Raw genomic sequence first — 19,159 nt, 5'->3', positions numbered from 1 at the left:
GACACTAAAATGAATGTAGGATTAGCTGACTAACTTCATTTATACAAGTTACGCACAGGCTCTGCTACACATATAACAAAAATCTAGCAACATCTCCTTAACCATGATCCAAATGAAGAAAAAATATTTTGAATTAAAATTCTGAGACGCAGGCAGAGATAACTACCTCCTTTTCTAGAAAGGTGAGATGTTTAATTCACAGAAGTATTATGGGCCAAAAGGGGAATACACACAGCTTAGAGAAGGTACTTAAATTTGGACTGTGGTGGAAAAAGCTAGTTAATACGTACATATAAACCGTAAGTATCACATATAGCTGAGTGGGAAAATGCAGTCTCTAAAGTTCCTTACTTCTGACAGAGTACAGTGATTCTTTAAATATAGGCTTGGGGGTAATTTATCAGCAGCATTTCAATCAGATAAAATATTAAACCTTTTGATTATACAATTTTTAAGGTCATTAGCTTCCTTAGTGGCACTGTAGCCCGAGTCCTCTATTTAGAGACCAAGCGTAAATCAAAAGCCCAGAATACTTGGAAACAGAGAAGTACTGAGGGCCACACCATAAATCATACTGTCTTTAAAAACCAAACTGAGGGGAAGGATTACACTTTCCTCTAAGAGCCATTCTTTCTGCCGGGTGAAATAACTTGTGCTTTGGCCAGTATTAGCCTTAATGCTTTTTGTTGAGATTATTTTTCTCTTTTAAATGTTATTCAGTGGTCTTGGCCTTCAGTGACGGCAGAAATACTCATCCAACGCCTGTCCCATGGCCACAAGCTCAAGGTCTGACGGTAAATGATTCAGAACTGTGTAAAAAAAATGGTTAGGTCATGTTTATAACTTTCCCTACCTCAATTCTACATTTTCCTGGTAAGCAGGCTAGTATCATATAATTTGGCTTAATACTAAAGCTTGAGAATGTTTTAAGTCCATTCTGAACATTAATTCCCATTTAATACCGACAGCTGGTACCGGTTGAGGATCCTCGACCATCAAAATACTCAGTTTGGGAATACTTGGTCTTACCACCCTATCTTCCATACAAATTCAAGTCCCTGGCAAAAAAACACCACTGTGAAGTGAGGCCCCAATATCTCTCACCATTTCATTAGGAACATTAAATCGCCACAGGAATCTGTTGCCCCAATGATCTTTTCTGGTTCCAGTCCTCTCTCAAAGCCCCGAGCGATATCATTGCTCTGCTAGAAATAGAAGATAAAGAAAGGTTACGGCTTGGGAGAAAGAGCAAAAACCCTGTTTCTCAGTTCAACAAAGCACAACCTAAGTTAATACCATGACACCATTTTTGTCACCAATTCAGAAAAATTCTCAGAGCTTAAGTACAACACTGGGTCTGCCTGTGACACTGATGCTAAGAGATGTCTCTACAAGAAGATATGGCTGCTCTTCCAGGTATTCCTTCAAAAGATTAGGAGTGATCCTTAAAATCCTTTAATATCACTTAAAATGTTAAGTCGCCATCCAATTTCTCTAATCTCACCCTGAATTGCTTTAAAGTTCTAAGTTGACTGCCCCTAAGCTTTAGCTTGTAAGATGATAAACAAGTCCATGTTCACGCCAACTAAACCCTTTTTCATTTTATAAACTTCAAATATACCACTATTTTTTTTTTTACTTTTAGTTTACCTTAACATTGACCAATATTTGTAATACTTCTTTTCACAATCATCTATTCTTATGAAAGAACAGAGGTAAGAGGTAAGAACGAATCAAGATTAACAGTATAAAATGGCAAATTTCAGAGATCAGATATACCAATTCCCATGCACCTGGGTGGAGAAAAAGCCCTGATATCTGTGCTTCTCCCCTCTTGAAGTGCATGAGTTGTTAGCATTAGACAGCAGAACTGGACGGTGATTAAAACAAAAACAAGCTGATAATTCACTAGAGGATTATTGAAGCTTGGCTGAAATGCAATCCAGACAAGCGGCAATCCAGGTGTAATGGCACTGGTAAGAGCAAAATGGTATGATTTTATACAAACCAGGTAGTCTTTAGAAGAGAATACAAGCAAATCTAGTGGTAACACAAGAAGATTTAGAAAGATTGCCCAAACAAACTAAATCTCTGATATCTGATTTTCATAATAAAGTCTCTTTGATCTGATATTCACCTTGCTTTGCTCTGAGAGATACAAAGCATTCATGGTTCAGGTAGTGCCCAAAGATACCAGAACCCACGTTGAGAAGAAAATTCCATTTACGTACGGATCAAGCGGAAATACTGACTCTTAAAAACATAGCCTCTTTTGGGGGTGCTTAGGGGGAAGAAGTTCCCAGATGTGCACACAGCTGGTCACAGCTGGAATACTGGCACATGGACTGAGTCGTAAATCATAGCTGGCGGCTGAAAACAGTTTGCCACATAGGGAGGGAAGGGAGAGAGAATGAAAGAAAAATGTTCAAGCTGCTGAAAAGGAGCCGAACCGAGGAAAATGCTAAAATCATCACACAGGCAGTAATCTTAAATCAGGCATAATGCCGACTAACAAATTTCTTCTGCACTGGTAAAGAAAGAAACGTAACCCCCTCCTGTACCTTTAAAACATACAATCACCTATCTGCCCAGCTGCCTACCTGACTGCCGCCAGCACTGCTGCAAATGCTGCCAGGGGCCCCAGATGAACAGTACGATGTAAGGGATGCGTGGGGGTTGTTTCAAGGTCGGCAGCATTAGAACCTGGGCTAGGAACAAAACTCCCTGCCGTAGCCAATGATTCTAACTAGATTGCTCAGATTACGCCTTCTTAAAAGGACAGAAACCCAAGGTTGAGGGAACACACACTATATGCCACAATGGCTAGTCAGAAGTCTTATGCTATGTTGTCTTCGCTTTCTTTAGGCATTCTGAAGTCCTTTATCAGTACAGCATATCACGATATACAGACCTTACCAGAATAGGGCAGTTTTAAATATAAGATTGTGAAAAATAAAATGGATCAGGGAAACAACTACGGACACAAACCCAGAGTGCATTTTCACTTGCACCTTCTAATCTCTCACGTTCATTTCAATTCTTTTTAGAAAATCTTTTTAAGAGTGGTGGAAAAACTTGGAAATGGATAATGGGATGGTTGAACAACATGACAAATATAATTAATGTCACCAAATTTGTATGTGAGAAAGGTTGAAATCACAACTGTTCTGTAACATATATAAATGTATGTATACACACACACATATATAAACATATATCACCATTTCTCTCCAAAGGAGGCCAGGAATCACCTGTTTAAGCCTTTGTAAAGGTACTTCTGGCAATTCAACAGGAAAACACATGCTAGACCAATTAGAAACAGAAGCACAAAGTATAACTTGCCCTTTACTACAAATGGAAAATGGTGTGTTGGCGTTATTAAAAGGTACCTGTCTACTCTTCTCCAAGCACTGTGGTGAGATTAGAAACATACAAAAATATACAGATAGTTCACTTAAAATCAAACGTGCTTCACTTCACCCCCAGGAAGGATTCCCAAAGTTAAAAGGTGTCTTCCTTCAAAATTTATCTCTAAACAGTGGTTCTCTGCCTTGGTTCCATACTGGAGCTTTAAAAAATACCGATGCCTAGGTCCAACCCATAAAAATCGGAATTTACCTGGTCTGGGGTGCATCTTGGGCACTGGAGATTTCTTTAAACCCTTCTGGTGATTCTACTGTGCAGCCAGGGTTGAGAACTAATGCTCTAGAATGATGGGTATCCAAGTAAAATGAAGGTAAACAGGGGTGCTTTGCGGCAGTGATGCTAGAAGACTCCGAAGTAAACGTCTGCTTTTATTTTATTAAAGTTTAAGCATATGTTACAGCCTTTACAACAAAGGCCTTCACAACCTTGAAATAAATGAAAGGACTGGAAGCTCAGTGGAGTGTGCGTGCGCATGTGTGTGCGCGTATGTGCACGTGAGCACATTCAAGCAGATGGAAAAAATATATATAAAAAAAGAGAGGCAATTAACAGTGCTGGTACGGGTTACTTGAGAGCTAAAGATCAAAAGGAGTAAAGCAACGGAATCAAACCAAAATTTTATAAACACGCTTAACAGACTGAACAATTAAAAAAATTGAAAATGAAGATAAAAATTAACTTCTTCATTCAAAGTAGAAATAGGATTGAGAGTATAAATGCTACCAAACTGTATACTTTACAATTACTATTGTTTGTTACGTTAATTTTAATCTCAATAATAAAAAAAAGAGGGAATATAAAGGGTTGAAAATAATTGCTATCTTTGGAACAAAAGAAAAAAGGAAGAGAAGTGGTCAACACTTCAAAGTCCTTTCCCATCCTAAAAAATTCGCCAAAGATCTTCCCTCTCTAAGATAACTAAGTCTTCCATTTATGGAGACAGCAGAGAATTGTTTAATGTTTTAAAGAAATTTAATTTTGCCAACTGAATACAATTCACTGGACACAAATTACGTTTCTCACTTAGCCAGGAGGGGGCGCTGTAGTTAATCAACACACCACACAGGAAACTCTTTGTTCCACAATTTTCCTTGTCGAACAGAAATAACGAAAATAAAGCTTTTCTTTTCAGGAAGAAGAGTCTACAGAAAACAACACAAAACAATAACAAGAACAAAGAAGAAAAAAAAAACAAAACAGGGAAAGGAAGCTTACCTCCCTCTTTCTTTTAGATTTGATATCATCAGTACTGTTTGAGAAATTGGATTTCCTCTTGTTACTTTCTGACTTCTCCCTGGGCTTGTTATTTTCACCCTCCTTCATCTTCTTATACTTTTTCATAAACTCAGAAATTAACTCAGGACAATCAAGGTTTTTCTCAGGTTCCCAAGTATTGTGCTCCCTGGGCAAGAGGAATGGAGAAAAAAGCAAAAGAATGAAGGGGGGAAAAAAAATCCAATGCCCTATTTAAAGACAAAATGACATGTATACAAAACGGAAAGCAACCTTATGATTAAAGGAGATAACAGATTTTATCCTAAGAATCTATCCAAGAGAAGCGACAACCTATGTCTACACAGACACTTGTACACAATTGTTTATAGCAGCATTCGTAACAGCCAAAACGGGCAACAATTCAAATGTCTACCAACCAGTGAACGGCTAAACAAAATGTGGTATATTCACACAACGGAATACTATTCATCAATAAAAAGGAAATATCGATACCAACCACCACACTGAAAAACCTCAAAAACATATTAAGTGAAAGAAACCCGACACAAAACACCATATATTGTCCCATTCCATTTATATGAATATAAAATGTAAAAAAAAAAATTTTTAGAGAAACAGAAAGCAGATCAGTGGTTACCTGAGGCTGAGGGTAGAAGTTGGGATTAACTGCAAACGGGCTCAAGGGAATTTTAGGGGGTTATAAAAATGGCCCCAAGACTGGATTGTGGTGATGACTGCACAACTCCATAAATTTACTAAAAATCATTTAGCTATGTAACTCTTGAAAGGCAGACAACCTAACAAATCATGCAACCCCATTCCACACTGTCTTACATGTTACTCATATTTTGAATGTTACTCATACTTTGAAATGCCAACAGATTATTGAAGATCAGAAATAGTTATTTTTGAAAGGCAATAAGGTTTAAAATCATTAGAATACGGACAAATGATAAGAAGGAGAAGTCTCAGAAGTAGAATCTGGAATGTATTAGTTTAAGTGCTCTGGATTCAAGTCAACTGTCACAAGGCAGTCAAAATATATTTTCAAATTAATAAAAAACCAACTAAATGATCTGATTAAATTTGGATTAAGGGAGTCTTATTATGAGGAAAATAAACCGCTGGTATTCTCAAAGTTGTTCTCTATATTCCTGGCATAGGTTTTAAAAACCAAACCTCTAATTGCATCATTAGCTTATAAAATCCAAAGCCAGAAATAAACCTATCTGGGAAAAACTAGACCAGGTATCCTCTTCACCCCTCACCTGGTCACAGGCTCTCCTCCATAAATGCATCATAGAAACAATTTATGTAATCCCTCAACTGACTTGGGAAATTCTTTTAAAGAATGCACTACAATTTTAGATATTTTTAAAATAAAGTATCTTTAGATGGTTTGAACGCATGCCATAAACCTGATTCAAATAGGAAGCAGAATGATGCTACCCAGGGAAACATCTGAGCTATTTACTCAAGACCTAAACAACTTCCTACAAAAGGAGCTTAAAAATGAGACAAAACGTATTTCTAAGTCGTTTGGACTAATACTGAAAAGGCTTCTCCTCATATCACTTCTCTCTGTAGAAAAAAAATTCCGTATACAGTAACTTTCCCTAAAATTCAAACTAAGCTTCTATTAAGGGTGGTGGAAAACCTTGGAAATGGATAATGGTGATGGCTGAACAACATGATAAATATAATTAACGTCACCAAATTATACGTGTGAAAAAGGTTGAAACCGCAACTGTTTTGTAACATATGCATATACGTACGTATACGCACACATATATAAATATATATCACAGTTAGTTATCAGAGGGGGAAAAAAAAAGACTACATAGTTTTACTATCCCAGAGGAAGTGAAGGCACCAAAGTAGACTTGGGAGTGGGGGAAGAATTTCTGCTGATAGCAAGGAAAACCAGTCCTATATTTGGATTATTGCTTTTTCTACCATTTTGCTACCATTGCTCCTACTCGACCAATTTTCACACACACACACACAAAAAAGACAGCATGGTATAACGTAAAAAGAGCCTGGGCTTCAGGACCAAAGAAATTTGATACTGGATCCTTGTTCTAGTTCGGCTCTCATTTCTAGGGTAAGTTGTGATATTGCTCCCCTTTAGAAATCCGGGGGGCATTTTATGATTGTTGGGGTGATTGGGGGAAGGCCTTACCCACATTTAGTGCTCTAGGCCCAGAGATGCTAAGCATTGAATCTAAATGCCAACAAGTGCTTCAGATAAGAAATCCTGATCCATGTAATAAAATCACCTTCTGTAGGTTTCAAAGGCTACTGACTCACACCTTTATCCAAAGGCATTATCAAAATATTGAGTCTTTTAGTAAATCCTATACTTTAAAGCTATTATATTCAATTAGCTACTGAGTACTTGAAATGCAGCTAGTTTGAACTGAGATGTGCTATAAAATGTAAAATATACACTAGATTTTAAAGACCCAGTATGAAAAAAAAAAAGTAAAATATCTCATTAATAATTTTTATATTGATTAATGTTGAATGTTTTTTGTATACTGGGTTAAATAAAACATTAAAATTAATTTCATCTTTTTTTTAATGTGACCCTAGAAAGTTTAAAATTACATACGTGGCTTACATTATATTGTTATGGGACAGTATTACTCTAGAGCCCAAACCAGCTTCTATCAGTTCACTGGGGTTCACAGAAATTCATTCTTTGTTATCAGGCACCCTGGGAAGATAATTCATCAGAAATTGAATCAAAATGCCTAATGATTATATAGTCTTAGGTATTTCGCCTCTAATCTATTTCTTCCATCTTTCAGTTTGTACTCCTATTTATTCTAAAGAAGAGAATAATTTACTTTAGCATTTCAACACAAAAGCCAGTTGCTACCTAACAAAGATTGTAGTCAACAATTCATTCTTAAGGCTCTGCGATTTAAAAACAGGGTTTTTAAGGTCTTTTAAAAGAGAATGATAAAGAGATTGATAAAGAGATTTATCCTATTAATATAATATTAATTGTAATATTAATATTAATAGGAATATATTAATATTCTATTAATACATTACAACGTTAATAGGAATATACACCAATGTCTACTGCAACACTATTCGCAGTAGCTGTGATCCTTGTTTTCTGATTATTGCAGTGATTGAGGGAAATAACCTAAATGTTCATCAATAGAAGAATGAATAAACAAAATGTGGTTCATGCATACGATGGAATATTATGCAGGCATGAAGAGAAATGAAGTCCTGATATACACTACAACATGGACTAACCTCAAAAACATCATGCTAAGTAAAATAAGTTAGTCACAAAAGGTCATATATTGTACGATGCCACTGATGTGCAATATCTAAAACAGGCAAGTATATATAGACCTAAGGTTATTAGTGGTTACCAGTGGTGGGTAGGAGGGAGAGATAAAGGGGACTCATTGTTTAGGAGACACTGAGCTTCTGTTACAGATGATGGAAAAATGTGGAAACAGACACTGGTGATGGCTGCACAGCATGATGAACACAGTATCACTGAGCTGTACGTATGAAGAATGTTGAAATGGCAAATGTTTTGTTACGCATATTTACCATACCAAAAAAAAAAAAAAAAAAAACCATGTTGCCAAGAAGTTTCTAAAGTTTAGAAAGACCACCAAAAAATAAATAAATAAATAAGTTTTTAAAAAGCAGAAACTATGTTTTATATTTGAGTACTGCAAATTTCTTTTGCTTTGGCTGTATGTTTGAAATTTTTCAAAATAAAATTTTGGGGAAAAAAATGTGGCCTCAGCTTTAAGTCTCTCCTTAAGATGGGTGCTTTGTTCTGCAACACTTCTGAGATCCAAGGATCATTTTGGAGAGTTATGGGCTATAGGATTGATTTCTTCTTTTTTGCTTAATTTATACATTTTAGCTTAGTTGTATCCAAAAGAATAGTAACAATAACAGTTTATATTTACCAGGAGCTTATCTGTGTCAGGCTTTGTATATCTACCCAGAAGCCCTATGGTGCAAGCACTATTTTTTATCCCTATTTTGTAGAGGAGGAAAAAAAGATTAAGTAATTTTGCCAAGGTTAACCAGTTTGTATCATAGATGTGGAACAAGAATCTGGATCCAGGCAACATGTGCACCTAACCAATTCATTATACTGCCTCCCAAAAGGAGTATCAATAGAAGGTCAGCTCACAAGAGTGGAGACTTTTTTTCATTTACTGCTATGTCTTTTGACTCTTAAGAAAGGAATGCAGGTAGGAGAAGGAGAAAGACAAAGATGGCAGTGGTTCATGGGGAAGTAAACCAAATGAGACTACTCCTGCAGAGTTCTAAAGCCTGAGAGAGGACACTTACTCAGAAAAGCCTTTCCACTTCAGTAGATACTCCACTTGCCCCTTAACCACACGCCTGTCTAGCACCTTCTCCACGACATACTCCTCCTCATCCTCTGAAGAAGAACTGTCAGCTGTCCGCTTGGTTTTCTTTCCCATGTCTCACACTGTTTCACCTGAAGAACTAAGGCCACCAGGTTCCTGCAAATGGGAAGGACAATATGATTAGAATCAATGTGAGGAGTTAAAACTTTGTTTTGCCTGGATGGGATGTAGGGGGCAGAACACAAAGTTGCCACATAGCCTTCTCTTGGGTCCTGGAGCATTCTGTAGATGAATACCAAGAATTTAATTTAAAAAAATAGGTCAAGCCCCACCCACAACTTTCCTTTCAGTTAAACAGACCAAAGTTATTAGATGCCACAATTGTCTCTCTCTTCTAATTTCAGATCCTAAAAGGCAAGTAGTGTGGTATGTTACCCCTGGCTACTTTTGTAACTATTCACAAGCCAAGAAGTCAAAGGGAAATGTGGAAAATCTTCAGAGTTAAAAGAGCCTTAATAGAATTAAAATCTTTCCTCCAGAGTGAATGAAGTTCTTTATAAAAACAAACAAACAAACAAAAGCCACCAAAATTTAATTTCCCTGCCTGAGCATCTTGACCAGTCTCTTAGCAGCATAAAAACGGTCTGCTCAGGCATCTTTCACCACATTTTCAGTGACTCGGTACATTTCCCTTAAACAAATTGAGCTTGTCCCTTCAGAGTATCCATCAGCTCACAAAAGCAAGGCTGACATCTCAAACACACTAAACCTCCTTTAGCAAACTCATGGATGGGGGTGGGGGGGTGGGAGCAGGGGAGGGGTTTAGGGCAGGAAGGAGTAAGAATTTTTATTTTTAAATTCAAAATTAGTCACTTGACTGTTCAGTAATTCCCAAGGCTCAACTAAGCCAAATAGTTAAGAAGGTAACCTCTCCTCTCTTCTCAACTGACATTGACTTCGGGCCAAAGGAAGAGGGGGAAGAAAAAGAAGTCTGGCCCCAGACTCAGCATCAACATGAAGTCTCAAAACACAGAGGAACCATTCATAGGCCCAAGGAAAGCTGCAGCAAGGCAACACAAATGGAAATTGAGTTAAACTCAGAAATATGCACACTAGGGGGTACGCAACAGAGGATCTAGTTTTTTAAATTACAATGTTGTTGCTACCATCATCATTTTTAAGATTTCTTCCTTAACCATGTTAAATGGTGCCTACAGTCTGGGTTACAGAGTAGCAGGAATTGTTTTCTTAGCTGAACTCCATTTTTATTTTGCTGTCATCTTTAAAGATGTTTTTCAGCACTCCTTAAAATATTTCCATCCTGACCAGAAGACCGCTCCCAGGAATAGAAAGAGCAACTACTAATCTCAGAATTATGTTCAAATCAAGTGATACAAAAGTTGCATTTATCAATTTACTTCAAATTTATAATATGCAAAAAAAGAAAGTTGGAAACCGTATCTCCAGAACTTATTAGCAATAGGTTTACCCATACAAAAAATTGCCTGTACCCATTACTGTCCTGTAATTAAACCATTTTCATTAAAACACTTTGTTTGGAAGAGGGAGTAGGTAAGAATGTAGGTATGGGGGGTTAAAATAATTTCTCCATGAATTTAGAAGGGAGCCCTAAGCTTGAAGAAAACATATCTGATTTGGTTTATTTGAAATAAAAACAGCCTCCAAGCTCACTAGAGACAGGAAATGGCATATTCCAGCGAGAGCACCCCACCCCCACCCTCACTCACCTTGGAATTTCCGGGAGCTGAGCAGTTTAGGTCAGAGCGCTAGGGTTAAAACCAGCCCCATGTTGGATGCATGCAGTTAAGCATTGTGGCTATGGCCTCCCCTGCCTCACCAGGAAAAACAAGGATTTACATATGTGTTCTTCAGTTTGAGGGAGGGAAGAAGAAAATCTCCCTTTGTACCTTCATGCAGAAGAGGAGCCCCAAAGGTAGAAGATGAATGGGGGTTCCCTGCTTTACCTACCGGATCGCCCCAGTTCTTTCTTTCCCTCTGGGCTAACAGGAGGGGCCTCCCCTCCTAGGTCTGGGGCTTGGCGGGCTGGCTGCTCCCCCGCCCCCACCCAGCTGCCTGGGCGCCACTGCGCAGCTGTCCCAGTCCGTTGCCATGGCAACTGGCAGCAGTACTAGTCCAAGGGGGGAGAGGCAAACGGAAAAGTTAAAAGGCTTAACTTTCCTTTTCAGTAAAGACTGGGTGGAGAAACTGGAAGGTACCTTCCTTGGCCTCAAGGGAATTGCTTCCAGGGTTTTAAAAACTTGTGCTTATTTCTCTAAAAATTTCACTAAGAGCACTGTAAATCAATCATCAGCATTTTAAGATCACCTAACAGGATTACAGCTCTACTGGAAGGGGGAGGGGAAAGACTAGGTCCTTCTACAGAAGGATCAGTACAAACCACCACCCCCTAATCCTGCCCACCAGGAGCACTTTGGACAAGGCCTTTTGTACCATCTGTCACTGAGCAGTTAATTAAAATTGCCTGAGGGGGAAAAATAACAGGAAAAAGCAGGGAGATAACTAAAAGATACAACTTTCCTTCTTTGGGGGATTACTAGATACAGAAACAGAATCCAGAGACTTGACGCACTACCAAAACACACATTTTCAAGTGAAATCATAACTAGGGAGGAAAAAGAAAAACAAACCACTAAGTAGTTAAAATAAAAAAAGAGGGAACAGCTCAGCGACAACCATTACTGTTATATTTAAGACCACTTCTTCTAATTAGTTGTCTCTGTAATGTTACCAGATTTCTTAATAACTATTACCCACTTGATATATATTTTTGATATATATTAATATATCATATAATAACAACTCCCTTTTTTTTTTTTTTATAACAATACCTAGTACTTGAGGACTGAGATAAAGGAAAAAGATACTTACAGACCTCAAAGTTCCATAAATTTTCCTTTCTCTTGGCTCTAAAGAACATTTTTGAGAGCCCCTAAACCTGCTCTGCTAACAGATAAGGGTCTTTAGTCAGAGGTTGCTGTCACAGGAGAGTAATGAAAAGGGACCAAAAAAAAAAAAAAAGCAAAAACCGCAACTGAGGAAAAAAGCAGAAAACGGCGATTACTTTGGCGGTCAAAAAGAAGAAACTACAGGGTATGAGGAGCCCTGGTCGCGCAATGGTTAAGAGCTACAGCAGGCCACGGCTGCTAACCAAGGCTGTTAACCAAAAGGTCAGTGGTTGGAATCCACCAGGCGCTTGCTCCTTGGAAACCCTTAAGGGGCAGTTCTACTGTCGTATAGGGTCACTGAGTCAGAACGGACTCAAGGTCAACAGGTTTGGTTTTATAGGGTATGAAAGTAAAATTAAAAAAAAAAAAATCGATTACAAGGAATTTTCTCAAATTTGAATGGCACTATCAAGAAATCTGAGTGCAAGCTGCCTTTTTGGTCTTCTTTCTCCAACTCTTTTTTTTTTTTTTTTTTTTAACTTTTCTTAGTTAAAGGATATGGAAACAATGCCAAAGGAATTAGATCAGGGTCCTGATTCTGTGATTAACTTGCCATGTGTGATCCTGTGTAAATAAATTTCAGATCTAATCCTGCATCACTAAAACATGCCAAATAAATCCCCACTGCCTACCTCTTTGGGAAAGAGTGCGCTTATGTTGAAACCAAAGAGCTGTTATGTCCCCGAAAGAGAAGCTTTTGTAAAAATATGCTAGGGCTGAATATAACAGCAGCAGGAAACATGTGACCTTCCAAATTCCTCAGCTGTTAAACCATATCACACACAACAGGGTAAAGTAACTCCTGCAGTTCAAAGTGTCAGTAAATGGCAAGAAAAGAGTAACAGTTTTTGTTAACTAGGCACCCGAAACTAATAAACCTTTCTAGTGGGTAGACTAGGGCAGGTATGTTTTCTCTCAAGGGTAAAACACTTATTCCATTTCCTTAAAACTCAGAAAAGCATTGCCAATTACAAAATTAAAAGACTACCTGACAGTAATTCTATGAAGGGATAAAGGACAGAAAAGAATGACAGCAACACTAACATTTTGCTAAAAATCTTCAAAAAAAAAAAACAGTGAATTTAGCAAGGAAATGAACAAAAATATTCTGGTGTCCACTTCTCCCCCTAAAATTACATCAGGAAATAGATCAATTCCCTCCTTTCCACCCTTAAGAACTACCTAAAGGGCACATGGACTGAGGTCCCTTTCTCTTTTGGAAACGGGTTTCGTAACAGCTGACAAATGAAATTGGGCCTGATGCCAGGAGTCAGAGTCCAACCATAATATTCTGTAAAGAATGGCATGCAATTGTCTTGTAAATCTCCTGGACAGTCACAGATCAGAAGCTGGCAAGGATGACGACATAGTTCTGATGGAATGTGTCTTATCTTAACCTTGAAGTTACAGATCTGCTCAGGAGCAGCAGTAAGAAATGAGAAATGCACTCAGACATCGGAGGGGACATAATTCTCTTTTAGACAGTGCGACCCAGTGTATTAGGGTCAAATGAAACACAAAGCCAGACGAACAATTTAAGGGCTAGAGCCTGGACCAGATAAAGCATCCAGACTGGTGGTTCACGCCGAGCTTGGGAGGAGGGAACGTTCCAGTATGAGAAATGAGACATGGCTGGCAGGATGATGGAGTGATTAAGGTAGAATCCTGAGACCACGACAGAAGGAAGAGAGGATGAGCCTCTGAGTGCAAACTTATCCTTGTGGAAATCTCCACGGGAAGGGGCAAGCAGCTTCTCAAGTTTCTAGAGCATCTTTCAGGCATGGCAGCTCTCAGCCCTCTCTTCAGTATAATCAGGAACTTTCTGGTAAAGGCATCAACAACTATAGGTGGATTCCAGCAACTAAAATCCATAAGAACAGGAGAAAACCGCAGGTTCCACCAACCCTTCATGTCAACAATGCAAGGCAAATTCACATTACAGGCTTCCAAATGCTGGGAAAAGCACCTAAGGTAGGAAGGCTTGGAAAAAACATCAAAGAGCTTGTGGTCAGGCAGTCAGGACCCACATTCCAAGCCGCTGACAGGAGGACAGGAGACTCCTTTAACAGACGAATCATCCAAAAAAAAAAAAAAAAGGGCGGGGGGAAGAGGTGAGGAGGTGAAGCAGAAAGAGAAGAGGGAAAAATATCCCATACAAATAAGGGTAAAAGGAAGAGGTTTAAAAACTAAGTCCCCAGCAATTACAAAGAGAAAAAAGGAGGCATTACACAAAGCTGGAGAGATCCGGAAGGAAAAGAAATGCAATGGTTAGCTCTTTGCATTAACTTATCAATCCTAGAACCACAGAATCACCCACATGGGTCTCTGGTGTCTGCTCTGTCCAGTTCAGACTCTGCTCTAGTCCCTTCAGTCACCACTGTCTTAGTCAATGCCAGCTGTCTTAGTGGCTTTGCATAGAGCTTGGTATAGCAAATTTTATTTTCATCACCACATAACCAAAAGCATATATAATTCTAAATATTTCTCTAAGCTTTCTTTGTACTGTTTAAAAAGGAATGAAAAACAATTAGTAGGAGGTGGTAACCAGACTAAATGTCCAAAGGCCTAATCAATATGCTCTCTCATTTTAGACTTTCAATATAAATTCTGTAAGCCTACTAAAACCAACCCAGTTCACTGAGTTGATTCTCAGCAACCCTACAGACTAAGAGTAGAACTGCCCCATAGTTTCCAAGGAGCCAGCAACTACTGGATTCGAACTGCCGACCTTCTGGTTAGCAGCCGAGCTCTTAATCACTGCACCACCAGAACTCCATAAGCCTACTAAGAAGGCAAAATCCTCCAGAAAGCAAGCCAGGGCTAAAGACCAGGGAAGGGCGAGGGCATATGTAAAGCTCCCTATCACATGGATTAATTTAATATGCCACTGATGCGTGACTTCAGTTGGCCCGGGTTTGAGAGATTCCCACTGCTCATCTAATGTCCCTGGGGAAAGAGAAGTGGCTTGGTTAAAAATTAAACTGTCAGCTACAGCATTGTCTTCAAGAAGTCCTCTATACAGCCTTATTGCTGCAAATAAACCCGATGAAAACAAACCAATTTACAGAACCATTTTAATCTGCCCTACATCTGTTCTTTGGTCTTTATGCATCTTGAAGTACTGATGGTCTTAGGCATGTTACACACATAGCACAAAACTAAAAGACCCTCTTATAAAGATGTTTTTTCCCACTGGATTTATGATTTCCAAAGTATTAGCCATTTTAACAAAACAGCAAAGAGACGCACATTACAAAGGTCCCGACTGTCTCAGGTTTTGTTAAATGGGCTGGTAACTATCACTACACCTCCACCAAAAGCTCATGAGCACCCAACTCAAGAAGAGTTAAAAGCTTTTTAAATGTCTATTTAAGAGGCTGGATTAGGAAAGAGTTGAGGAGAAAGATTAACTGTGGTCGTTAACACCCCTATCATTAACAAGGCACATACAGACAACAAAACTTTATTAATAGACAGGAGTGTCGAAAGAGGAAATGTTTTCCCTTTGGCTAGCTCAGCTCCAGATCGTGATCTTTTAGAAATCAGGCCAAGGCACTGCTACAACCACAGTCACAGAATTACTATTCTGGGGCAAAGTATCCTGTTTGCTGATTATCCATGCCTCCTGTTCCAGTGAGTAAGGGAGTAAAGGGCCCTTTGTTCTTTTAGATTAAAACACATACATTATAAATGGAGATAATTGCTGTCTTGTAAATTTTATTTGGCTGTACTACCCCAAGCTCTGATCACTATTTAAAAATATAAATGAATGTGGACTACAGGACTCATTTCTCAGAACTGCTTGAAGTTTATCATTCTGGAAAACTAGTATATTTAGCAGCAACACACAAATTCTTGGCATCTCATTACCAGATCACCGTCTCACAAAGTAATTTTATATGTGATTTATTTTACTAAAAGCTACTAGATGTCTTCTCTCAAGTATCAGTCTTCTTTAAACTTAGGGCACGCCTAAACTCGCCAGTAGGCAAGAGGCTGGATATCCAATTGTTCAAAATTTATGAGAAAGCAGAACTTGGCACCACTATGGAAAATGTCTTCCAGATGGTGCTTTCCAACAACTCTCCTTGGAATGCACTGAACTCATCTCAAGGCCCTCAACTCTCAGGTGGGTGTTAATCTCACACCCACTCCTCTCTTAATTAAATGCGATGAAGCATGAACTAGTAGACCCTGTCACCTCTCACGAAGAACCTGGCTATTCCATCATAAATTACTCCTAAGAAAAGTGGATAATAGCAACGTTTGAGTAGATCACCACGAATCTTAGATTTATACACGATACCACCCTGGCAGATCATGTTCACACAATGTGGAAGGGTTGAGAGAGAACTGGAGTACCCACCCCCAAATAAAATTATGGTCACAGAACATTTTCCAAACATCAGTCATAAAATTAAGACTCAGCGCTGACATCAACTAGCTTACTAGGTTTTGGATATCAGCAGCTTGAGTTACAAAGACCCCTTCAGGTCATTTCAACAAATCCTCTATTGTATGGAAGAGCCTATACTAAGCTAGATAGTTTAGGTTCTCGCACAGTCTTAGTTTAGCAAAGGTACTAAAATTAATTTGCATAATCATAAACTAAAACCTCTAAAATATCTCTAATTGTTGAAAAGACATTAAAATTTAAACTAATATATGAAAATCTCGTTAATCCATGTTAACAAAAGAGTTTTTGTATAACTGGAGTAAGAATAACTCAGACTGTAAAACTTCAGGGAGTAAGAGACCATTCCTTCAACATATGGCATAATTTTGTGCTCTATATGTGCAATGTGAATTACACTGAAGTCACAGCCTACAATTTAGATAAAGTCAACCTGTATTGAACTTTTCCCCATCCCATATAAGAGGATTCTCGACAGCTTCTTGGCCATCTATTATGAGCCTGACCAATTTCTCTCTGTGGCAATTTAAAAGCTGTAAAAAAATACATAATGGGTGATGACAGGAGAAACAAACCCATACCAGAAATTATTGAACCTTGGAGGCTTTGCAAGTGTCTCTATTGACATTTAAGTGTGAGTTACTATGCTACGATATAAAAGTGTGCTCCACACTTCAGATATATCGATAGTTAAATGCAAAGAAAGGCCACCAGCAGATAAATGGCTAAAGGGACGGTCAATTTCAGACCACCCAGCTCTTCAACTGACTGTTTTGATGTGTAACTTATGCCAAAAAAGCTTTTCCTGACTTTTTTGTTCTAGCTTCCAACTACATTCCTAATTCAAACCCTACGCCAAAGGGATGGTTAATACCGCAACTCTGAACCGTGCTCTAAAATTATTTGATTGGTTATGAAAAACTTATTGAGGGCATAATATGTATCAAGCACTGCATGGGTACTGAGGGTTTTTAAAGTTTCTCCTTGGTTAAGTCAGCACTGGTCCGTACCATCTCTGAAAGCTGGGGCTACTAAAAAGGACAACTTGTTAACAGTAGAAAGATCAGCACAAGGAATGAGACCTGGGTTCTGTCCTAACTAGATCACTAAAAGGTCAAATTAGACAGTTCACTTAACCTGGTTGTTGGTTATACCCTCTACTTAATCCCACAGATCTGTTTGAAAAATACAAAGCAAATGAATAGAAGATAAAATGTCTGACAGTAGATGAAAAAACAACTAATACTTTGGTAAGTGTTCCCTCCTCTTCTATTTTCAAGAGTGTGTGGAGTTGATATTATTTCCCTGAAAGTTTGGTAAAATTGACCAACGAAGCCACTGGGCCTGTAGTTCTCTTAGCTGGAAGGCTTTTAACTACGAATTCCATTTCTTTAATAGATAAACACCAAACCCATTGCTGTCAGGTCAATTTCGACTCACAGCGACCCTACAGGGCAGAGTAGAACTGCCCCACAGGATTTCCAAGGCTGTAAATCGTTCTGGAAGCAGACTGCCACATTTTTCTCCAGCAGAGCAGCTCGTGGGTTCGAACTGCTGACCTTTCCGTTAGCAGCTGAGCACCAAGGCCCCTTAATACAGACCTAGTGAGATTCTGTATTTAAGTGAGCTTTGGTAATTTATGTCCTTCCAAGAAGTAATTCATCCAAGATATTGAATTTACTGCATAGTTGTTTATAATATTTCCTTGCTACCTTTTTTATGTCTCTAGTGTCATGATACCTCCTCCTTTAGTCCTGATGTTGGCAATTTGTGTCTTTTTTTTCCTGATCAGATTTGCTTAGTTTATCAATTTTATAGAATTTCTCAAATAACCAATTTTCAGTTTCAGTGATCTTCTTTACTGTTTTTATGTTTCATTAATTACTGCTTTTATCTTTATTATTTCTTTTCTTCTGGTTACTTCGGATTAAACTTACTCTTCTTTCTCTAGGATCTTACGGTAGAAACTTAAGTCACTGACTTTAGACCTTTCTTTTTTAATTGAAGCGTTTAATGTAATAAATTTCCCTCTAAACACTGCTTTAACTGCATCCCACAAATTTTGGTATCTCATGTTCTCATTTTCATTCAGTTCAAAACATTTTCTAATTTTCTTTGTGATTTGTTCTTTGATTTGTGAGTTACTTTAGAAGTGTGTTTAGTTTCCAAATATTTGGAGATTTTCTGGACATCTGTTATTGATTTCAAATTTAATTCCAATGTGGTAGGAAAACATACTTTATATGATCACATCTTCTTAAATTTGAGACTTATTTTATAGCCAAGGGGATGGTCTATCTTGGCTAAATGTTCCATGTACCTTTGAAAAGAATGTGCATTATGCTGTCCTTGGGTGGAGTACCCTACAGTTATCAATTAGATCAGGTTGGTTGATAGTGCTTTTCAAGTCTATTTCCTTACTGATTTTCTGTCGTCTTCTTCTATCAATTATTGAGAGAAGAGATGTTGAAATATCCATGTAATTGCAAATGTCTATTTCACCTTTCAGTTCTGTTGGTTTTTCCTTCATGTGTTTTGAAGCTTTATTATTAGTTGTATAAACGTTTAGGTTTGTTATGTTCTCTTGATGAATTAATCCCTTTGTCACCTGACCTGGTACCTATTTCACAGGTCTGGCATGAAAAAAGAACAAGAAAACACCGAAAAATATACAGCTAATAGAGGGTAAAAAATTTGGTAATAGAGAAAGTTAAAAATAACTTTAA

At 38.2% G+C, this 19,159-nt stretch overlaps 1 protein-coding gene across 5 annotated transcripts in view; it reads right to left on the bottom strand.

Moving 5' to 3' along the window:
• The window catches only part of CBX5 (chromobox 5), a 49,048-nt gene that overhangs the window by 10,000 nt on the left and 19,889 nt on the right, over nt 1-19,159 (bottom strand). For 3 of the 5 annotated variants that reach the window (XM_064284120.1, XM_023557102.2, XM_003405065.4), the window contains 3 exons: nt 9,010-9,188; nt 4,642-4,828; nt 1,105-1,205 (listed from right to left, as the gene is read on the bottom strand). In XM_064284120.1, the coding sequence (XP_064140190.1) occupies nt 1,105-1,205; nt 4,642-4,828; nt 9,010-9,146 (425 nt within the window). In that variant the 5' untranslated portion in view covers nt 9,147-9,188. Of the gene's footprint in view, nt 1-1,104; nt 1,206-4,641; nt 4,829-9,009; nt 9,189-11,021; nt 11,105-19,159 lie in introns of those variants that run through there. The other 2 variants (XM_010597274.3, XM_010597287.3) reach the window with 2 other exon arrangements.

Source organism: Loxodonta africana, chromosome 4, assembly GCF_030014295.1.
Source record: "Loxodonta africana isolate mLoxAfr1 chromosome 4, mLoxAfr1.hap2, whole genome shotgun sequence".
Taxonomy (NCBI): Eukaryota; Metazoa; Chordata; class Mammalia; order Proboscidea; family Elephantidae; genus Loxodonta; species Loxodonta africana.
Note: the sequence above shows the minus strand (reverse complement) of the source record. Positions and strands in the feature narration are given on the sequence as shown.